At 41.2% G+C, this 20000-nt stretch overlaps 1 protein-coding gene across 2 annotated transcripts; it reads right to left on the bottom strand.

The window, feature by feature from the left end:
* Positions 1-12283: 12283 nt before the first annotated feature.
* On the bottom strand, positions 12284-19521 carry LOC129868040 (vacuolar protein sorting-associated protein 26B-like). 2 transcript variants are annotated; one of them, XM_055941614.1, is made up of 6 exons: positions 19031-19518; positions 18100-18256; positions 17297-17461; positions 15762-15937; positions 15346-15488; positions 12284-14174 (listed from the first exon to the last, which is right to left on the bottom strand). In XM_055941614.1, the coding sequence occupies exons 1-6, from the start codon at positions 19251-19253 to the stop codon at positions 14040-14042; spliced, it is 999 nt and encodes a 332-aa protein (XP_055797589.1). In that variant the 5' UTR covers positions 19254-19518; the 3' UTR covers positions 12284-14039. The 2 variants fall into 2 exon arrangements, with proteins under 2 accessions (XP_055797589.1, XP_055797590.1); XM_055941615.1 differs by having other exon boundaries at positions 14050-14217; positions 19031-19521.
* Positions 19522-20000: the final 479 nt, after the last annotated feature.

Here is a 20000-nt window from a genome sequence, read left to right as displayed (position 1 = left end):
TTTTGTTGACGTTGAGTGTGAAGTTATTTTCCTGACACCACACTCCGAGGGCCCTCACCTCCTCCCTGTAGGCCAGGGGTGTCAAACTCATTCCACGGAGGGCCTAGTGTCTGCAGGTTTTTGGTTTTTCCTTTCAATAAAGCCCTAGACAACCAGGTGTGGGGAGTTCCTAACTAATTAGTGATGTTAATTCATCAATCAAGTATAAGGGAGGAGCGAAAACCCGCAGACACTCGGCCCCCCGTGGAATGAGTTTGACATCTGTGCTGTAGGCCGTCTCGTCGTTGTTGGTAATCAAGCCTACCACTGTAGTGTCATCCGCAAACTTGATGATTGAGTTGGAGGCGTGCATGGCCACGCAGTCGTGGGTGAACAGGGAGTACAGGAGAGGGCTCAGAACGCACCCTTGTGGGGCCCCAGTGTTGAGGATCAGCGGGGTGGAGATGTTGTTACCTACCCTCACCACCTGGCGGCGGCCCGTCAGGAAGTCCAGGACCCAGTTGCACAGGGCGGGGTCGAGACCCAGGGTCTCGAGCTTGATGACGAGTTTGGAGGGTACTATGGTGTTAAATGCTGAGCTGTAGTCGATGAACAGCATTCTCACATAGGTATTCCTCTTGTCCAGATGGTTTAGGGCAGTGTGCAGTGTGGTTGCGATTGCGTCGTCTGTGGACCTATTGGGTCGGTAAGCAAATTGGAGTGGGTCTAGGGTGTCCGGTAGGGTGGAGGTGATATGGTCCTTGACTAGTCTCTCAAAGCACTTCATGATGACGGAAGTGAGTGCTACGGGGCTGTAGTCGTTTAGCTCAGTTACCTTAGCTTTCTTGGAAACAGGAACAATGGTGGCCCTCTTGAAGCATGTGGGAACAGCAGACTGGGATAAGGATTGATTGAATATGTCGGTAAACACACCAGCCAGCTGGTCTGCGCATGCTCTGAGGACGCGGCTGGGAATGCCGTCTGGGCCTGCAGCCTTGCGAGGGTTAACACGTTTAAATGTTTTACTCACCTCGGCTGCAGTGAAGTAGTGAGGTCTGCCCGCAGGTTTTGGTAGCGGGCCGTGTCAGTGGCACTGTATTGTCCTCAAAGCGAGTAAAAAGGTTACTTAGCCTGTCTGGGAGCAAGACATCCTGGTCCGCGACGGGGCTGGTTTTCTTTTTGTAATCCGTGATTGACTGTAGACCCCGCCACATACCTCTTGTGTCTGGCACTTCACTTATTTTGTGAAGTGCCCCAGTCCCTCCTGCAGCAAAGCACCCCCACGACATGATACTGCGACCCCCGTGCTTCACAGTTGGGATGGTCTTCTTCGGCTTGCAAGCCTCCCCCTTTTTCCTCCAAACATAACGATGGTCAGTATGGCCAAACAGTTCTATTTTTGTTTCATCAGACCAGAGGACATTTCTCCAAAAAGTAAGATCTTTGTCCCCATGTGCAGTTGCAAACCGTAGTCTGGATTTTTATTGCAGTTTTGGAGCAGTGGCCACTTCCTTGCTGAGCGGCCTTTCGGGTTACGTTGATATAGGACTCGTTTTACTGTGGATAGATACTTTTGTACCTGTTTTGTACCTGCATCTTCACAAGGTCCTTTGCTGTTGTTCTGGGATTGATTTGCACTTTTCGCACCAAAGTACGTTCATCTCTAGGAGACAGAACACGTCTCCTTCCTGAGCGGTATGACGGCTGCGTGGTCCCATGGTGTTTATACTTGCATGCTATTGTTTGTACAGATGAACGTGGTACCTTCAGGCGTTTGGAAATTGCTCCCAAGGGTGAACCAGACTTGTGGAGGTCTACAATTGTTTTCTGAGGTCTTGGCTGATTTCTTTTGATTTTCCCATGATGTCAAGCAAAGAGGCACTGAGTTTGAAGGTAGGCCTTGAAATACATCCACAGGTACACCTCCAATTGACTCAAAGTATGTCAATTAGCCTATCAGAAGCTTCTAAAGCCATGACACAATTTTCTGGGATTTTCCAAGCTGTTTAAAGGCACAGTCAACTTAGTGTATGTAAACTTCTCTACCCACTGGGATTGTGATAAAGTGAATTATAAGTGGAAAAATCTGTCTGTAAACAATTGTTGGAAAAATGACTTGTGTCATGCACAAAGTAGATGTCCTAACTGACTTGCCAAAACTATAGTTTGTTAACAAGAAATTTGTGGAGTGGTTGAAAAACAAGTTTTAATGTCTCCAACCTAACCATTGGACAAAGGATGTACCCCACAAATGTTTGCTTAGTTTTTTTTGCCAAACTAACAATGTCTTACTGTATTTAAATTATTTTATTTGATTTCAACTAACTTAAACTTCCGACTTCAACTGTATATATAGAGGGCTCTATTTTCGTCTGGTGTTAAGCTGGCGCTAGTGTCAAACACAGGTTAGTTTGCAATTTCATTATGTAAAAACTGCCGCACTGGTGTTTTTACCTGTCTTATATCAGCTCACTTGTGCTCAGTGTCCTTAAAAAACATGATTCAAAGTGATAATTTCAGGCAGTGCTGATGGGGTTTTACAGTAAGATGGTTTTAGTGGTAATGCAGTTGGCTATGGCATGAATTTTGACAACGGAAACACCCCTATCCAACCGTGATGCACACTGCCCATATGCACATGAAACAACAGTAGCCCAATCTGCTTTTGGAGCCTGAATACTTCATATTTAGAAACATAAAAACTCATGTTTTTTCCCCATTTCATTTTATTTGATTAAAGACCAAGCATAGCCTCCTCTCCTCTCAATTAAAACCTGTTGAGGACAGAGGGCGCTGTTTTCACTTTGGGGAAAAATCGTGCCCAATTTAAACGGCCTCGTACTCAATTCTTGCTCGTACAATATGCATATTATTATTACTATTGGATAGAAAACACTCTCTAGTTTCTAAAACCGTTTGAATTATATCTGTGAGTAAAACAGAACTCCTTTTGCAGCAAACTTCCTGACAGGAAGTGGAAAATCTGAAATCGATGCACTCTTCAAGGGGCTGCCTATTAAAGTCCTTGTTATTTATTAGTTTAGATGCACTTCATACGTCTTCCACTAGATGTCGACAAGCAGTGAGAGAAGAAATTGAGTGTGTAACTTGATCTGGACTCGAATTATAGCTCTTGGCATGACGTGTCACCAGTTTCCTGTTTTCTGGAGAGCGCGAGGAGGGACCTGGATTTGCCTTCTCATAAGCTGCCATTATGGACGACTAATATCTCCGGCTTTGATTTTATTTGATACATGTGACAATATCATCGTAAAGTATGTTTTTTCTATATAGTTTAATCAGATTATTGAAATTGTTTCGGGAGTTTTGCCGTGTTCCGTTCTCTTCCGTTTGTTGACATGGAGAGATTCGCGCCACTTGGCAAGTGTGCTTGCTAAATCGAGCGGGAAAAAGGCCGTTCTAAATCTAAACAACGATTGTTCCCGACAAAGGACCCCTTGTACAACATTCTGATGAAAGATCAGCAAAAGTAGGACCCATTTTATGATGCTATTTCATATATCTGTCGAACATGTTGTGTTAGTCGTTTGCGCCCAGCTTTTGGGTACTCTCTCGCTATAACTAAGCTGGATGTCGTAATGAAGTTTTTTTAGAATTCTAACACGGCGATTGCATTAAGAACTAGTGTATCTATCATTTCCTATACAACATGTATTTTTTAGTTATGTTTATGAATAGTAATTTGGTCAGAATATGTGTGTCAGAAAAAGTGTCAGAAAAATATCCGGACGTTGTGGGAAAAAGATGCTACGTTAGCACAATGTATAACCACTGATTTCAGCTCTAAATATGCACATTTTCGAACAAAACATAAGTGTATGTATAACCTGATGTTATAGGACTGTCATCTGATGAAGCTTATCAAGGTTAGTCAAAAATTATATATCTTTTGCTGGTTTGTCACGATCGCTAACTTTTACTACTGGGGAATGGCTTGTGTTTCTGGCTATTGTGGTAAGCTAATATAACGCTATATTGTGTTTTCGCTGTAAAACACTTAAGAAATCGGAAAAATTGTCTGGAATCACAAGATGCCTGTCTTTCATTTGCTGTACACCATGTATTTTTCAGAAATGTTTTATGATGAGTATTTAGGTATTTGACGTTGGTGTCTGTAATTATTATGGCTGCTTTCGGTGCAATTTCTGATTGTAGCTGCAATGTAAACTATGATTTATACCTGAAATATGCAAATGTTTCGAACAAAACATAGATTTATTGAATAACATGTTATAAGACTGCCATCTGATGAAGTTGTTTGTTGGTTAGTTTGGTTGGTTCTTGGTTAGTTAGGTTGGCTTTGTGCATGCTACCTGTGCTGTGAAAAATGTCTGTCCTTTTTTGTATTTGGTGGTGAGCTAACATAAATATACGTGCTGTTTTCGCTGTAAAACATTTTAAAAAATCAGACATGTTGGCTGGATTCACAAGCTGTGTACCTTTCATTTGCTGTATTGGACTTGTTAATGTGTGAAAGTGAAATATTTCTCAAAAATATATTTTGAATTTCGCGCTCTGCCTTTTCAGTGGAATGTGGGAGGAGTTCCGCTGGCGGAACGCCAGAGTCAGACAGGTTAAGGCTTTTTTTTGTCTGCCCAATGCAATCGCAAACTAGTCAGGACTATCGATAAAGGGTTTGGCAAAGCTTTATTCAATATTTGTAGGCAGGCCCACATTATTTTAGCCATGCAGGTCCTGTTTAGGATTTGCGTAAAACTCCCTCCATGCTCATCATGAAACGAGAGATGCGTACCTCTGTGAATACCTGTGAACCTCGTATTTAAAAGTTATCTGTAACCTGTAAAAAATTGTTTCCTATATTATTCAAAACCCAAGCCCTCCCGTAGGCCTACTATAACGAAGGCTTGTTCAACAGCAAAGTGTGTCTTTTTTATCCTGGCGATTGTATGATATCATTGCATTTTACATGTTTTTTATTTTTATTTTTAACTGCTTGTTTTTCATTACATTTTATTACAACCAAACTTATTAGAATGTTTCACCTTCCTGGTTTTATGGAGACAACGTCCGCTTGCAATGCAACTTCTGGAAATGTGTGAATACGATCTGATCTGTAAAATTGTTATGATTATGTTAATAAAACATAGGCCTATTTAGGAGCAGTATAACGGTGAGTGGACATTCTCCCTTTCTCTTTATATTGGATCTTTGTCTAGCTACTGAGAAAAGTGTGGATGTGCGTAAAACTATCCATATTCTGCATTGTTTTAATATTATATGCCCACGGAAAGAAATTATGGTGCCTGTAAGTGTGACATATCCTATTTTGTTTAGAATTTGATTAGAATTATTCATTCTCTTTTTAGGCCTTATCAATATTGAACTTAACCTTGCTTATTGACAATGTTTGGCGTGTCCATGCACAGCCATAATGCAATTTACAGTAGGCCTATTGCTTTTATCAGTGTGAATACTACTAAAACCTATATCAGTGTGAATACTAGCCATGCAATTACTTAGAACAATGTGGACTGCAAATGGGTTCCAGTTAATGTATTTCGTGAAGATAGCTCTACATTTTGTTATTTCATTTCTGTAAGCCATTTAACAAACTATAACTGACTAACATTGGAATTGGAGTTGATTCCAAGGCAATACATAAAAGACCATAAATACACAGCATGAAGCAACCACATATTTCGCCATGGAGCACAGCGCCAGCAAGTGTGGCAATAATTGTGATAGTGAAAATAGCAAAAATATTTCTGACACACCCCTGAACCTATAGCAGTACTGCCTTCGCTTAGTTTTACCATTGCATTAAGTTTATTAAAATAGAGCCCAAAGTGTAAAATTGGGATGCAAACTTTGAATTGAATGCATTTATACTCTATATCTGAAATGCTACAGGTGTCTTCTTCTTTTATGCCCATAACCATGTGTGTGAGGTGTATGTACAGTGCATTCTGAAAGTATTCAGACCCCTTGACCTTTTCCACATTTTGTTACATTACAGCCTTGTTCTAAAATTGATTAAATTAATTGTTTTCCTCATCAATCTACACACAATACCCCATAATGACAAAGCAAAAAATAAATGTTTGCACATTTATAAATAAATAAAAAACTACTGAAATATGATATTTCCTTAAGTATTCAGAACCTTTACGCACCTTTGGAAGTGATTACAACCTTGAGTCTTCTTGGGTATGACGCTACAAGCTTGGCACACCTGTATTTGTGGAGTTTCTCTCATTCTTCTCTGCAGATCCTCTCAAGCTCTGTCAGTTTGGATAGGGAGTGTCAATGCACAGCTATTTTGAGGTCTCTCCAGAGATGTTCGATCATGCTGTCAATCCAGTATGACTTCTGCCGCATTTAAAACAACTGGAAACTCGGAACTGGGAAAACTCAGACTTCAGTGAGTTCAAGACAACTGGGAACTCTGAAAAAAACAAGCTCCGACTGGGAAAATACGTTTGAACGATCATCCAACTCGGGAACTCTGGCCTCTTTCTAGAGCTTCGACCTGAAGATCACTGTCATCATGATTCAACCTTGTTTTTTTTAATGATTTCCCAGTTGTCTTGAAAGCACCATACGAATGGCAGACTTTGATGACAAAATTTGCCCACAAGAAGGATCGCCGTGCCACCTTCTGTTTAAGTGAGCACACAAGGCTCTGCTGATAGCCAGGTGTAGCGGTGGTAAGGATTCACTCCCTGGTGCTGAAAAGAAAGCTCTGTTGTTGGGACAGCTTTATTTTTGTGGGCACTGTTTGTCACCATTATAGTGCAATTCATGTATTGTTTAGTGCTGTGTTGTGTAGTGGCTTTTGTTTGCCACACCAAGAATTGACATGCTAAAATCGCCACTGCTTCTGCATAACGTAAAATCAAACAAACCATAACACTCAAGGATACATTACCCTTAATGTGACCACAATAGGTGATGCAAGGTCACATATGTAAAGGAAATCATGTTTAAACAAATAGGAATAGCTTTGGGCCTTTAAACGGTTCTCTTTTCTAGTAGAGCAAATTATTTTTTTCTACATTATCAGCAACACCCGGATACCAGTTTTGATTGAATAAGGAGAACCCCAACGTGCAATCGGATCCGGGGAAGACCATACACCTCCACTGTTGGTTTTCAAGGTTAACAATTTGTTAATATGGCTGCAGTTCAAGTTTCTGGGCTGGAGCCTAATACTGTGTGAAAAGGCTTTAGCTCTTCAGGCCCAGTGGATAAGTGGAATTTGCCTGAAAATAATCAACACTGAAGAACACAGCACACATTTTTCTGATGGCTTCATTCCTCAACTGATAAAAATACATCGGTCAGCAGCATCTGCTCAATCAATACCAATAACCTTAGCATGGATGAGTTACTGTAGAAGGCTGCCACTGACTGACTGCTCTTCCATCAGCAACCTTTTAGACCGCATCTACTAAACTGTCCATCTCATCTGGCATCCAGCCTCTGGCAGGACTAAAGACGCTCACTTACATTACAATGTAACAATGTAACAATGTGTATGCACTTTAGGGTGCATCTTAATAGTCTACAGTGACTTCCTTTCCTTGTCTCCTTTTCTTACTTTACACTCCTTTGGAGTCACAGGATAGGTAGAATTATTTCAGAAATTTCATTTCACTTGAATTTAATTTTACCATCTTTCACCATTACATATGACGGAAATGAAAGGGAGCCACTTCCACCCTCAGTGTTTGAATGGTTGAAAATATACTATCCCTCTCACAGAGAGACGGGAATAAGGTCTTCAAAGACATTGAAGGTCTAACCAGGAGTACATGCAAGCCTACCCCCTAGTGACAATGTTTGTGTGTCACATCATGAGAGGTTCAAGCCAGGCATTGAATAATAACATATAATTTTCAGGCTCTCTTTTAATCAGAGAAATAGGATTAAAAACCATTTTCAAAAACAGAAATACAAAATACAACTATTAAAGGTAAAAGATACTTGTATCCTGTATGAGCATTTAGCTTTTAGCCTACAATGTCACACCCTGATCTGTTTCACCTGTCTTTGGGCTTGTCTCCACCCCCCTCAAGGTGTCGCCCATTTCCCCATTATTCCCGAAATCAAATCAAAGTTTATTTGTCACGTGCGCCGAATACAACAGGTGTAGTAGACCTTACATTGAATCGCTTACTTACAGGCTCTAACCAATAGTGCAAAAAAGGTATTAGGTGAACAATAGGTATGTAAAGAAATAAAACAACAGTAAAAAGACAAGCTATATATAGTAGCGAGGCTATAAAAGTAACGAGGGTACATACAGACACCGGTTAGTCAGGCAGAATGCACAGGTAGATATGGTTAAAGTGACTATGCATATATGATGACAAGAGAGTAGCAGTAGCGTAAAAGAGGGTGGGTGGTGGGTGGCGGGACACATGCAGATAGCCCGGTTAGCCAATGTGTGGGGGCACTGGTTGGTCGGCACAATTGAGGTAGTATGTACATGAATGTATAGTTAAAGTGACTATGCATATATGATAAACAGAGAGTAGCAGCAGCGTAAAAAGAGGGGTTGGGGGGACGCACACAATGCAAATAGTCCGGGTAGCCATTTCATTACCTGTTACCAGGGGTAAAAACTGTTGAGAAGCCTTTTTGTCCTAGACTTGGCACTCTGTTACCGCTTGTCATGCGGTAGTAGAGAGAACAGTCTATGACTGGGGTGGCTGGGGTCTTTGACAATTTTTAGGGCCTTCCTCTAACACCGCCTGGTGTGGAGGTCCTGGATGGCAGGCAGCTTAGCCCCAGTGATGTACTGGGCCGTACGCACTACCCTCTGTAGTGCCTTGCGGTCAGAGGCCGAGCAATTGCCGTACCAGGCAGTGATGCAACCAGTCAGGATGCTCTCGATGTTGCAGCTGTAGAACCTTTTGAGGAGCTCAGGACCCATGACAAATCTTTTTAGTTTCCTGAGGGGGAATAGGCTTTGTCGTGCCCTCTTCATGACTGTCTTGGTGTGTTTGGACTATTCTAGTTTGTTGTTGATGTGGACGCCAAGGAACTTGAAGCTCTCAACCTGCTCCACTACAGCCCCGTCGATGAGAATGGGGGCGTGCTCAGTCCTCCTTTTCCTGTAGTCCACAATAATCTCCTTTGTCTTGGTTACGTTGAGGGATAGGTCGGGCACCACCCGGCCAGGTCTATGACCTCCTCCCTATAGGCTGTCTCGATTGTTGTCGGTGATCAGGCCTACCACTGTTGTGTCGTCTGCAAATGTAATGATGGTGTTGGAGTCGTGCCTGGCCATGCAGTCGTGGGTGAACAGGGAGTACAGAAGGGGGCTGAGCACGTACCCTGGGAAGCTCCAGTGTTGAGGATCAGCATGGCAGATGTGTTGCTACCTACCCTCACCACCTGGGGGCGGCCCGTCAGGAAATCCAGGATCCAGTTGCAGAGGGAGGTGTTTAGTCCTAGTCACATAAGTGTTCCTTTTGTCCAGGTGGGAAAGGGCAGTGTGGAGTGCAATAGAGATTGCATCATCTGTGGATCTGTTTGGGCGGTATGCAAATTGGGGTGGGTCTAGGGTTTCTGGGATAATGGTGTTAATGTGAGCCATTACCAACATTTCAAAGTATTTCATGGCTACGGACGTGAGTGCTACGGGTCTGTAGTGTACTTATACCTGTGTTCTCTGTTGCCAGTTTGTTTTGTTTCGTCAAGCCTACAAGTGGTTTTCCCATGCTTCTGTCTTGCTCTAGATCCTGTTTTCTAGCTTTCCTGGTTATTGACCATTCTGCCTGCACGCCGTTCTGTACCTTTCGGACTCTGCTCTGGACAACTGACCTCTGCCTGCCCTTGACCTGTCATTTGCCTGCCCACCTGTTTCTGTAATAAACTTTTGCTACTTCGAAACTGTCTGCATCTGGGTCTTCTCCTGAGCCTTGATATACAGCTTTGTCTGTATACTAACATTCCCTTTCACAAATGGGATAGTACCTTATAGCTTGCTATGAAATATGAATTACGTTTATTTTAGGTCAAAATACACATACATTTCTGTAAATACACTTAAGGCTACAGTGTAGGATTGGGACATCCATTTTTTTCTCATAAATGAATGGTATATAGTCATATATTTTTGAAAAATACAAATCATGAGCTTGTTTACCTCAATTTATTGTAAACAATACCATTGCAAACAATGTACAGTCGTTGCCAAAAGTTTTGAGAATGACACAAATATACATTTTCACAAAGTCTGCTGCCTCAGTTTGTATGATGGCAATTTGCATATACTCCAGAATGTTATAAAGAGTGATCAGATGAATTGCAATTAATTGCAAAGTCCCTCTTTGCCATACAAATGAACTGAATCCCCCAAAAACATTTCCACTGCATTTCAGCCCTGCCACAAAAGGACCAGCTGACATCATGACAGTGATTCTCTCGTTAACACAGGTGTGAGTGTTGACGAGGACAAGGCTTGAGATCACTCTGTCATACTGATTGAGTTCGAATAACAGACTGGAAGCTTCAAAAGGAGGGTGGTGCTTGGAATCATTGTTTTGCACAAAAGATTGCAAGATTGCACCTAAATCGTAAATTGTAAGATTGCACCTAAATCAACCATTTATCAGATCATCAAGAACTTCAAGGAGAGCGGTTCAATTGTTGTGAAGAAGGCTTCACGGCGCCCAAGAAAGTCCAGCAAGTGCCAGGACTGTCTCCTAAAGTTGATTCAGCTGCGGGATCGGGGCACCACCAGTACAGAGCTTGCTCAGGAATGGCAGCAGGCAGGTGTGAGTGCATCTGCACGCACAGTGAGGCGAACACTTTTGGAGGATGGCCTGGTGTTAAGAAGGGCAGCAAAGAAGCCACTTCTCTCCAGGAAAAAAAACCAGGGACAGACTGATATTCTGCAAAAGGTACAGGGATTGGACTGCTGAGGACTGGGGTAAAGTCATTTTCTCTGATGAATCCCCTTTCCGATTGTTTGAGGCATCCGGAAAAAAACTTGTCCTGAGAAGACAAGGTGAGCGCTACCATCAGTCATGTGTCATGTCAACAGTAAAACATCCTGAGATCATTCATGTGTGGGGTTGCTTCTCAGCCAAGGGAGTGGGCTTACTCACAATTTTGCCTAAGAACACAGCCATGAATAAAGAATGGTACCAACACATCCTCCGAGAGCAACTTCTCCCAACAATCCAGGAACAGCTTGGTGACAAACAATGCCTTTTCCAGCATGATGGAGCACCTTGCCATAAGGCAAAAGTGATAACTAAGTGGCTCGGGGAACAAAACATCAATATTTTGGGTCCATGGCCAGGAAACTCCCCAGACCTTAATCCCATTGAGAACTTATGGTCAATCCTCAAGAGGCGGGTGGACAAACAAAATCCCACAAATTCTGACAAACTCCAAGCATTGATTATGCAAGAAAGGGTTGCCATCAGTCAGGATGTGGCCCAATAGTTAATTGATAGCATGCCAGGGCGGATTGCAGAGGTCTTGAAAAGAAGGGTCAACACTGCAAATATTGACTCTTTGCATCAACTTCATGTAATTGTCAATAAAAGCCTTTGACACTTATGAAATGCTTGTAATTATACTTCAGTATTCCATAGTAACATCTGACAAAAATATCTAAAGACACTGAAGCAGCAAACTTTGTGGAAATTAATATTTGTGTCATTCTCAAAACTTTGGCCATGACTATATAGCTTCAAAACTGTCAGTCCTTGCATCTGGAGCGCTGTCTATGTGGTGTAATATTTTCCCATCCCTCAGCTGTATGTTAAAATAAGTGGCAGGATGGCCATTTTTTGTATTTATTTTTATTTGCAGACTGTAGTTTTAAAGGTTTGTATGATATCTTTATGTTGATATATTTATGTTTCATTTATGTACCTTTCTTTTGAGTCATTTTGAATTAAATCCATCATTCTCTAATACGTTTAAGAACCTTTGTTTAGCATTAATAAAGCATAACATGGCTGCATGGGCTTTATACTAATGCGACTCTATGCAGCCAATAACAATATCCACGACAGGTATATAATGCCAGTAACCGCTTGTGGATTTGACAGCTCTAATCCAGTTCCACCCCCAACACCGTCAAAACAACAGCTATGTGGTAGTCGGCTAGTGCAATCTGAATGAATCTAGCCCAAAGTCTAGTTAAAGGCCATAATACAGTGCCTTCGGAAAGTATTCAGACCCCTTCACTTTTCCAGATTTTGTTACGTTAAAGCCTTACTCTAAAATTGATTAAATAGTTTTTCCCCCCTCATCAATCTATACACAATACTGCATATTGACAAAGCAAAAACAGTTTTTTAGAAATGTTTGCAAATTTATTTCCTCTGACACAAATGTATTTACTTTTGACACATTCTTTGTTTCTTCATATTATTTACAATCAAAATTACACCATTTTGAGGACTTCAGTGCATTCACACCGGAAGTCATGTGCCTGGTGTAAAATGGTTGGAGATGACAGGAAAAACAAGCTGTGAGGTTGTTTCTCGAATTGAACTAGAGCCATTAAGCAATTAACTTTTTGCCTAAGGGTTATCCAATGCTGGCAATGTCTTCTAGGTACTTTTAAAACAAATTACTGACAGAAAACAGACTGATTTCACATAATTTGGATCTAGTGCAAATAAAAATGAATGGTTTAAATGTATCTTATTTCTGGTTGATAGTTTGGAAAGGTTACACCAAAATCTTTCACACGTATTAGCAGCAGTGGCAGTATGTAAGTTAGTTTTGAGTGGGTGGAGATTTCAGTAGGACCAATGGAATGGTCTAAAATAAGAAAACCCTGCCTACCCAGGGAACCGGCATGGTATACTGATGGTTTCTCTAAACTGATGGCTTCTACGGTAAGATGGAGTACATTTTAGCTAAGCCTAACCCTTTTCCTAACCTTAACCTAATTATCCTAACCTGCTACATTAATTCTCCTAACATGCTACATTAATTCTCCATCTAGCCACAACCGTGAAAGCCATTAGTTCCAAGAAACTATCAGTGTCACCACACTTGGGCCATGCAAAACGAACTTGGCCAATGTTAATGGACATAAGCCATCTGGCTTACATTTCTAACAGATAGATGAACCCAGAACATGTATAATGTTACTAAAAGATCAAATACATAAAAAAAGATTCTGTTAAAAAATAAAACATTGCTGTTTACATCTACTGATAATGACAAAGCTTGGAATGGAATGTTTTTTTTGATGATGGAATGGAATGGAATGCAATGCTGATAGTTGATGTCTGACAATTGAAATGTAATTTTCCCAAAATGTTCCCTATTTGCATGACATTTCGCACAATAAAAAAACATTTAGCATATTCTCTGATTCTAAAGCCACGTTTATACCTGGCACTAACATGTGTCCAGTGTCCACATACAGTGGACGGATGAGAGACACATTTTTGTGTCGACGGAAGAGACCTTGATCAGATAGTGATTTGATAATCTTGATCGGATGACGACCACATGTTAATGCAAAGTGTAAACAGGACTTAAGAAACCTTGCATGTCCATTGAGTCCAACTGCCAAAGACAAGTATTCATTAAGAGATGCCTAAAGGAAGCTATGTCAACAGCAGCTGTTTTCACCATAGTTTCGAGTTAAGAAATCACTATTTCAAAGAAAATAAAAAAGCATATTATGCTAATCAGTACGGCAGAAAAACCTAGCTAAAAGTTAATAAAATATACCCTGAGAATGCCTTATTTCTTCAAACATGAAATTTGTCATCCCTTTTCAACTGCAGTTGTTGTAGAAAGTGCCATCAGTGTTTGTGGTGAGATGGCGATGTTGAAATGGGCGAGGGTAGAAATATATGCCTAAGATGGCTGATGTTCACATATTGAATATCAACACACACATGCTCTCATTCAAAGATGCTCTGATAAACACACACACATTCATAGATGCAGTGAAAAAACACATGCATTCTTTCTCACATTCATAGATTCACAGACATGTACACTACATTGTACACACACTGTACATGCACACAGACACACACACCTGTACAAAGCGATGGAGTGTAGGCTATTCTGGAGTTTTACTGTTCCTTAGCCTGGGCCTGAGCAAGGGCTTTCTCTGCACTGGACGAGCCCTTGAAGCGCTGTGAGGCGATGGCCGCTTGGTGGGACATGCTCTTTTTCACTATGTCCCCCTTCCTCCACAGAGTGATCTCCTAGAACAAGGCAATAAAACAGAATGAAACAGAGAGAAACTACCTGGACATGTCCAATAAGAATGTCCATTTTTATTTCCCGTTGTGATAATGAACACATCCCAGTTTAACTACTGCACTCACCAACACACAGCCTACTATACTCGACCTTGTCTCAGGATGGTAAGTTGGTGGTTGAAGGTATCCCTCTAGTGGTGTGGGGGCTGTGCTTTGGCAAAGTGGGTGGGGTTATATCCTTCCTGTTTGGCTCTGTCCGGTGGTATCATCGGATGGGGCCACAGTGTCTCCTGACCCCTCCTGTCTCAGCCTCCAGTATTTATGCTGCAGTAGTTTATGTGTCGGGGGGCTAGGGTCAGTCTGTTATATCTGGAGTACTTCTCCTGTCTTATCCGGTGTCCTGTGTGAATTTTAGTATGCACTCTCTAATTCTCTCTCTCTTTCTTTCTTTCTCTCTCTTGGAGGACCTGAGCCCTAGGACCATGCCTCAGGACTACCTGGCAAGATGACTCCTTGCTGACCCCATTCCACATGGCCGTGCTGCTGCTCCAGTTTCAACTGTTCTGCCTGCGGCTATGGACCCCTGACCTGTTCACTGTGATTATTATTATTTGACCATGCTGGTCATTTATGAACATTTGAACATCATGGCCATGTTCTGTTATAATCTCCACCCGGCACAGCCAAAAGAGGACTGGCCACCCCTCATAGCCTGGTTCCTCTCTAGGTTTCTTCCTAGGTTTTGGCCTTTCTAGGGAGTTTTTCCTAGCCACCGTGCTTCTACACCTGCATTGCTTGTTGTTTGGGGTTTTAGGCTGGGTTTCTGTATAGCACTTTGATATATCAGCTGATGTAAGAAGGGCTAAATAAATACATTTGATTTGATGTACACCTCATGTTACAATTTGCTATGGTGTGATACAGGTATGATAGGACCTCTATTTGATGTCCTTTCTTTACATCCCAATACAAATAAATGTTTTTTTACAGCCTACTGTTACACAGCACTCATACACAGAGTTGAAATTAACAATGTGCTGACCTTGTACCTTGACATGAACCACAAATTTGTCACCAATCAGATCAAATAGAACAACAGCAGCTACCTGCCTGCCATTCTATCTCTATTATGTGTTTATTGTTTCTACTGTCTCTACTGTGTATCTGCATGTACCTGCTGTTTGAAGTAACGCCTCTCCTCCTCGTCTATGAGCACCAGGTTGAGGTAGTACCGCACAGAGTACTTCTTGTTGATGTCCCTCATTGTAGGAGTCATCTCATAGCCAGCCAGGAATAGTCGGATAGGGATGGACTCCCCTGAAAGACAAAAGCCATACTATTAAAGTGATAGTTCACTGTAAAATATATGTTTTTTGGCAGACGTTTTCAATCCAAGTCCCATGCCCATCATTTGTGTAAATCCAGCGTGGAGGCTGGTAAAAGGAGAATCCGCAGGATGGGCTCATTGTAATGGCTGGAATAAAGTCAACGGAAAACTATCAAACATACAGTTCCATTCTAGCCATTAGAATGAGCCCTTCCTCTGGTTTCACCTTCCACCAGCCTCCACTGGTTGTCGGTGCCACTTACCTCTCACTGGTGCTCCGTCCATAATCTCATACTTGGCTATGGTGTCGTTCTCATGGTACACATTTGGGCCCGTGCCTGTCGTTTCTCGCTTGATGATGTCAATCTCCATGTGTCTGATCTTGAGCCGTACCAAGAGGAAGTAAATCTTTCCCACGATTACATCTTTTAGGTGGTATCTGCATTAAAGGGACAGTTCACAGTTAAAGGGACTGTTTAAATGGCATATTTAGGTTATGGTTTCCTTACCTTGAAAGCAGTCTATGGACAAGGAGAGACCGAAATCCACACTTTGGTTTTGATTAACTGTCCACTTCCATCCAATACTAATAAACAGTAATGACAGAAGTTGTCATAACAAGTACTTTGACAATGTTTCACTCGCCTCAAACTGATCAGTGTTTAATTTGCGACATAAGCTACTTCAAATGTCCTATTACATTCAGATGTTTTTTCCTCAAAAATCATACGATACAGCGCTATCAACAAGGCAGGTCCTACAGGCCCTAATTTTGTTGCACCTGGACTAGTATTCAGTCGTGTGGTCTTGTGCCACAAAAAGGGACTCAGGAAAATTGAAATTGGCTCAGAACAGGGAAGCACGGCTGGCCCTTGGATGTACACAGAGAGCTAACATAAATATATATATTTTTATATATATTTTATTTAACCTTTATTTAACTAGGCAAGTCAATTAAGAAGAATTTCTTATTTACAATGACAGCCTACCCCTCCAAACCACGACGACGCTGGGCCAATTGTGCGCCGCCATATTGGACTCCCAATCACAGCCGGATGTGATACAGCCTGGATTCGAACCAGGGATTGTAGTGACACTTCTTGCACTGAGATGTAGTGCCGTAGACCACTTGCGAGCCACAAAAAATATTTATGTTGAATGCACCGAGCTGTCTGTTTGAACTACTTGCACACAGCTCGAACACCCATGCATACCCCACAAGACATGCCACAAGAGTTCTTTTCACAGTCCCCAAGTCCAGAACAGACTATGGGAGGCGCACAGTACTACATAGAGCCATGACTACATGGAACTATATTCCACATCAAGTAACTGATGCAAGCAGTAAAATGAGATATAAAAAACAGATAAAAATACACCTTATGGAACAGCCGGGACTGTGAAGCAACACAAACAGACACATGCATACACACACACGTTAACATACGCACTATACACACACGTACACTGGGATTGTAGATATTGTAGATATGTGGTAGTGGTGGTGTAGGGGCCTGAGAGCACACAGTGTGTTGTGAAATCTGTGAATGTATAGTAATGTTTTCAAAATTGTATAACTGCCTTAATTTTGCTGGACCCCAGGAAGAGTAGCTGCTGCCTTGGTAGCAGCTAATGGGGATCCATAATAAATACAAATATAAACATGCTATTAGCATAGGAGTTTAGGGAAGTTGAACCAGGGAGACTTAAGTTTGACTTCACTAAAGCTCTGCTATATCATCATTCAAAAACATGAATATTTTTTCAAATATGATAAACCATGGTAACAGAGTCATACTTGGACTTGTTGTACTCAAACTCGATGTGTAGACAGTCTTCGATTCCCACTTCCATCTTGATCGACGAGTTGAGTTCTGGGTATGTGCTGAGCGTGTGCACGACAATGTCCATCTCTTTACTGATGTCGTTCAGTCTCCGGCTTACCGTTGCCCTCAGAAAGTAGCTGAAATATAAAAGAGAAGAGGCAGAAAATCAACTCATCTACTCAATGGGTATAAATGCATGATGCACAAAGAACAATTCAGAAAGTCTCCAATAGGAGTCACATTCTACCCATAAAGACCACAAATAGCTGGTGAGACACAGTAGAAATCAGGTGAAATCTGTGCTTTGATATAACTGTATTTGCACTTCACTCTACAGGCAAATGATACTCTCATGTTAACATATTTGACATATGTACAGAAGTTAAGCTACTGTAGATATACACTGTACTGGAGACATCGGAAATGGCAATTCTCTAGACTGGGCTCCAGTCTATCTCTATTTTCAGATTCTATTATTTCTGTTTCTATTTCCTTGTTTTGCCAAGGCAACAATTCTGTTTTGTTGACTGCATAACTCTTTAAATGGCACTCTAGAGCTCCATTCTTTTGGACAAAGGCATTTTTATCACAGACAATCAGCTTTACAATGCTTAAAATTATTACAATTAACTAAATGGCCTAGAATCACATGCATACATGTGATATACATACATATTTAGTGATGGAACTCAAATTGTGTGTGAGGGTAATTGATTTTGACCTATAATGTTGTACAAATGGTTCATGCATGGTTTGTTGCCAGATACTTCCTTACCGTAATTTGACATTCTGGCCTGTGTAGGACTCGTATGGTTTCTCCACGTGTGTGAACTCAAAGTCAAAAGCCTGGGACTGTGTTAGCTCTCCCGGTCTGGCCAAGTCTTTAACCAGAGACACAAACTCATGGTGGTTCCCCCTGTCGTAGTACAGCTCTGACAAGAGAGAAATAGTTAGTCACCAGTTTTCAATGGTGAAAAATTATCTTGAAGAGTTTACAGATTACTTTCTATCCCTTTAAAAAGGCATTACATGTAGTGTGAATGGATTAAAGGTAATGTTATAAATGACAACTGGTTACTGCATCTTACAACTGTGTAATAACGTTTATTACAATGTAACTATAAAGGACCTATGATATAGGCCACATTTATGTTCAAGTGTAACTGACAGGTGAAGTAAGTATCATGATTCTCACACATCTCTGAACTTCTGACCAGGCAGATAACTAATCTACTGTAGGAGAGTTTCTGTGGCACAATAGTGCTTCTGTTTATCACTTATATCACAGCCAACCACAGGTCACTACGTTTTAACCCGTGCCCAAGCAGCGTGCAGTGAATAGACTAATGAGCATGGCATGACTTAATACCTTCACTCATCGACTAAAACGTTGCATATCAATTGTAACATACTCAAAGCAAACTAAAGACCAGTTGGTGATAACATATATTTCTCTTTTAACGGGCAACACACGTGGCACATACATACATGTATGTCATATGACTTGGGTCATCGAGCTACAGTTGCAACATTGATCAATCAATCGACACAGATAGTTAATTTAATCAGCTTGACAATTCATTAGGAAGACAACATCACGAATAGAGACTTCTTAATCGAAGTAAATTCATGTTTTGCGCCATGGATAATTGTGTAGCTTATTAAGTTATTTTGGCAGTGACAACCCTGCTGTGTCATAGACTTACCAATCTGCCCAATAAACTCCATTTTGATGCCTTGATGCTCGAGTCTTTTCCCTGGATTCTTAAGTGTTACGTTGACGTTTCCAGATACTGTCTCACCATCATATAACAGAAAATATTTGTCCTTTTTCCCATCCTCAGTCTTATGTTCAACTCTCTTTCTTGTCTCAGTGTCTTTCAAAACGATATCGATTTCTGCACTTTGACCAAAACTAAAGAAACTCATCACTGGACCTTGTTTCAGAGCCTATACCTTTTTCAACAAGCCTTTGTAGATTTTGCATGTACAACAAAACTCTTACGTTACTGTATTCCAAATGCTTCCTACGAGTGATTTCCTCCGGAATTTAGATTGTGCTGTCTGTCCTATGACACGAAACTAAACGAAGCGATTGTTGAATGTTTCCAATTACAGCAATATTGCAATGCCCACTGTAGCGTTTCCTCGTTAAATGCGCATGCGTGTGACTGCAGGCTCGGGATCAGTGTAATGTGTATTGCATGCAGATATTCAGATAGAAATGGCCAAATCATTTTGGATAGCTATAGGCAACTTCACACTGACACCATATCAGATCACAGAGAAATATTACAATTTTGAAGTGTTCATTTTTCATTTAAATTCTTGTGATTTTCCTGACCCCCTTGCTCAACGAATGTATTTCTTATCCATTATAGTTAGAAGAAAGGAACCACCTATGTCAAGAAAAATAATTTTATTCCAGATGTGGCAAAATGAAACAATATTTAAGCAATAAGGCCCTAGGGGCTGTGGTATATGGCCAATATACCTCGGCTAAGGGCTGTTCTAACGCACGACACAATGCGGAGTGCATGGATACAGCCCTTAGCTGTGGTATATTGCCCATATACCACAAACCCCAGAGGTGCCTTATTGCTATTATGAACTGGTTACCAACATAATTAGAGAATAAAAAAAATATTGTTTTGTTATATCCGTACCACGACTGTC

Source organism: Salvelinus fontinalis, chromosome 13, assembly GCF_029448725.1.
Source record: "Salvelinus fontinalis isolate EN_2023a chromosome 13, ASM2944872v1, whole genome shotgun sequence".
Classification (NCBI taxonomy): domain Eukaryota; kingdom Metazoa; phylum Chordata; class Actinopteri; order Salmoniformes; family Salmonidae; genus Salvelinus; species Salvelinus fontinalis.
The sequence above is the reverse complement of the archived record's forward strand: the minus strand, read 5'-3'. Positions and strand labels throughout refer to the sequence as shown.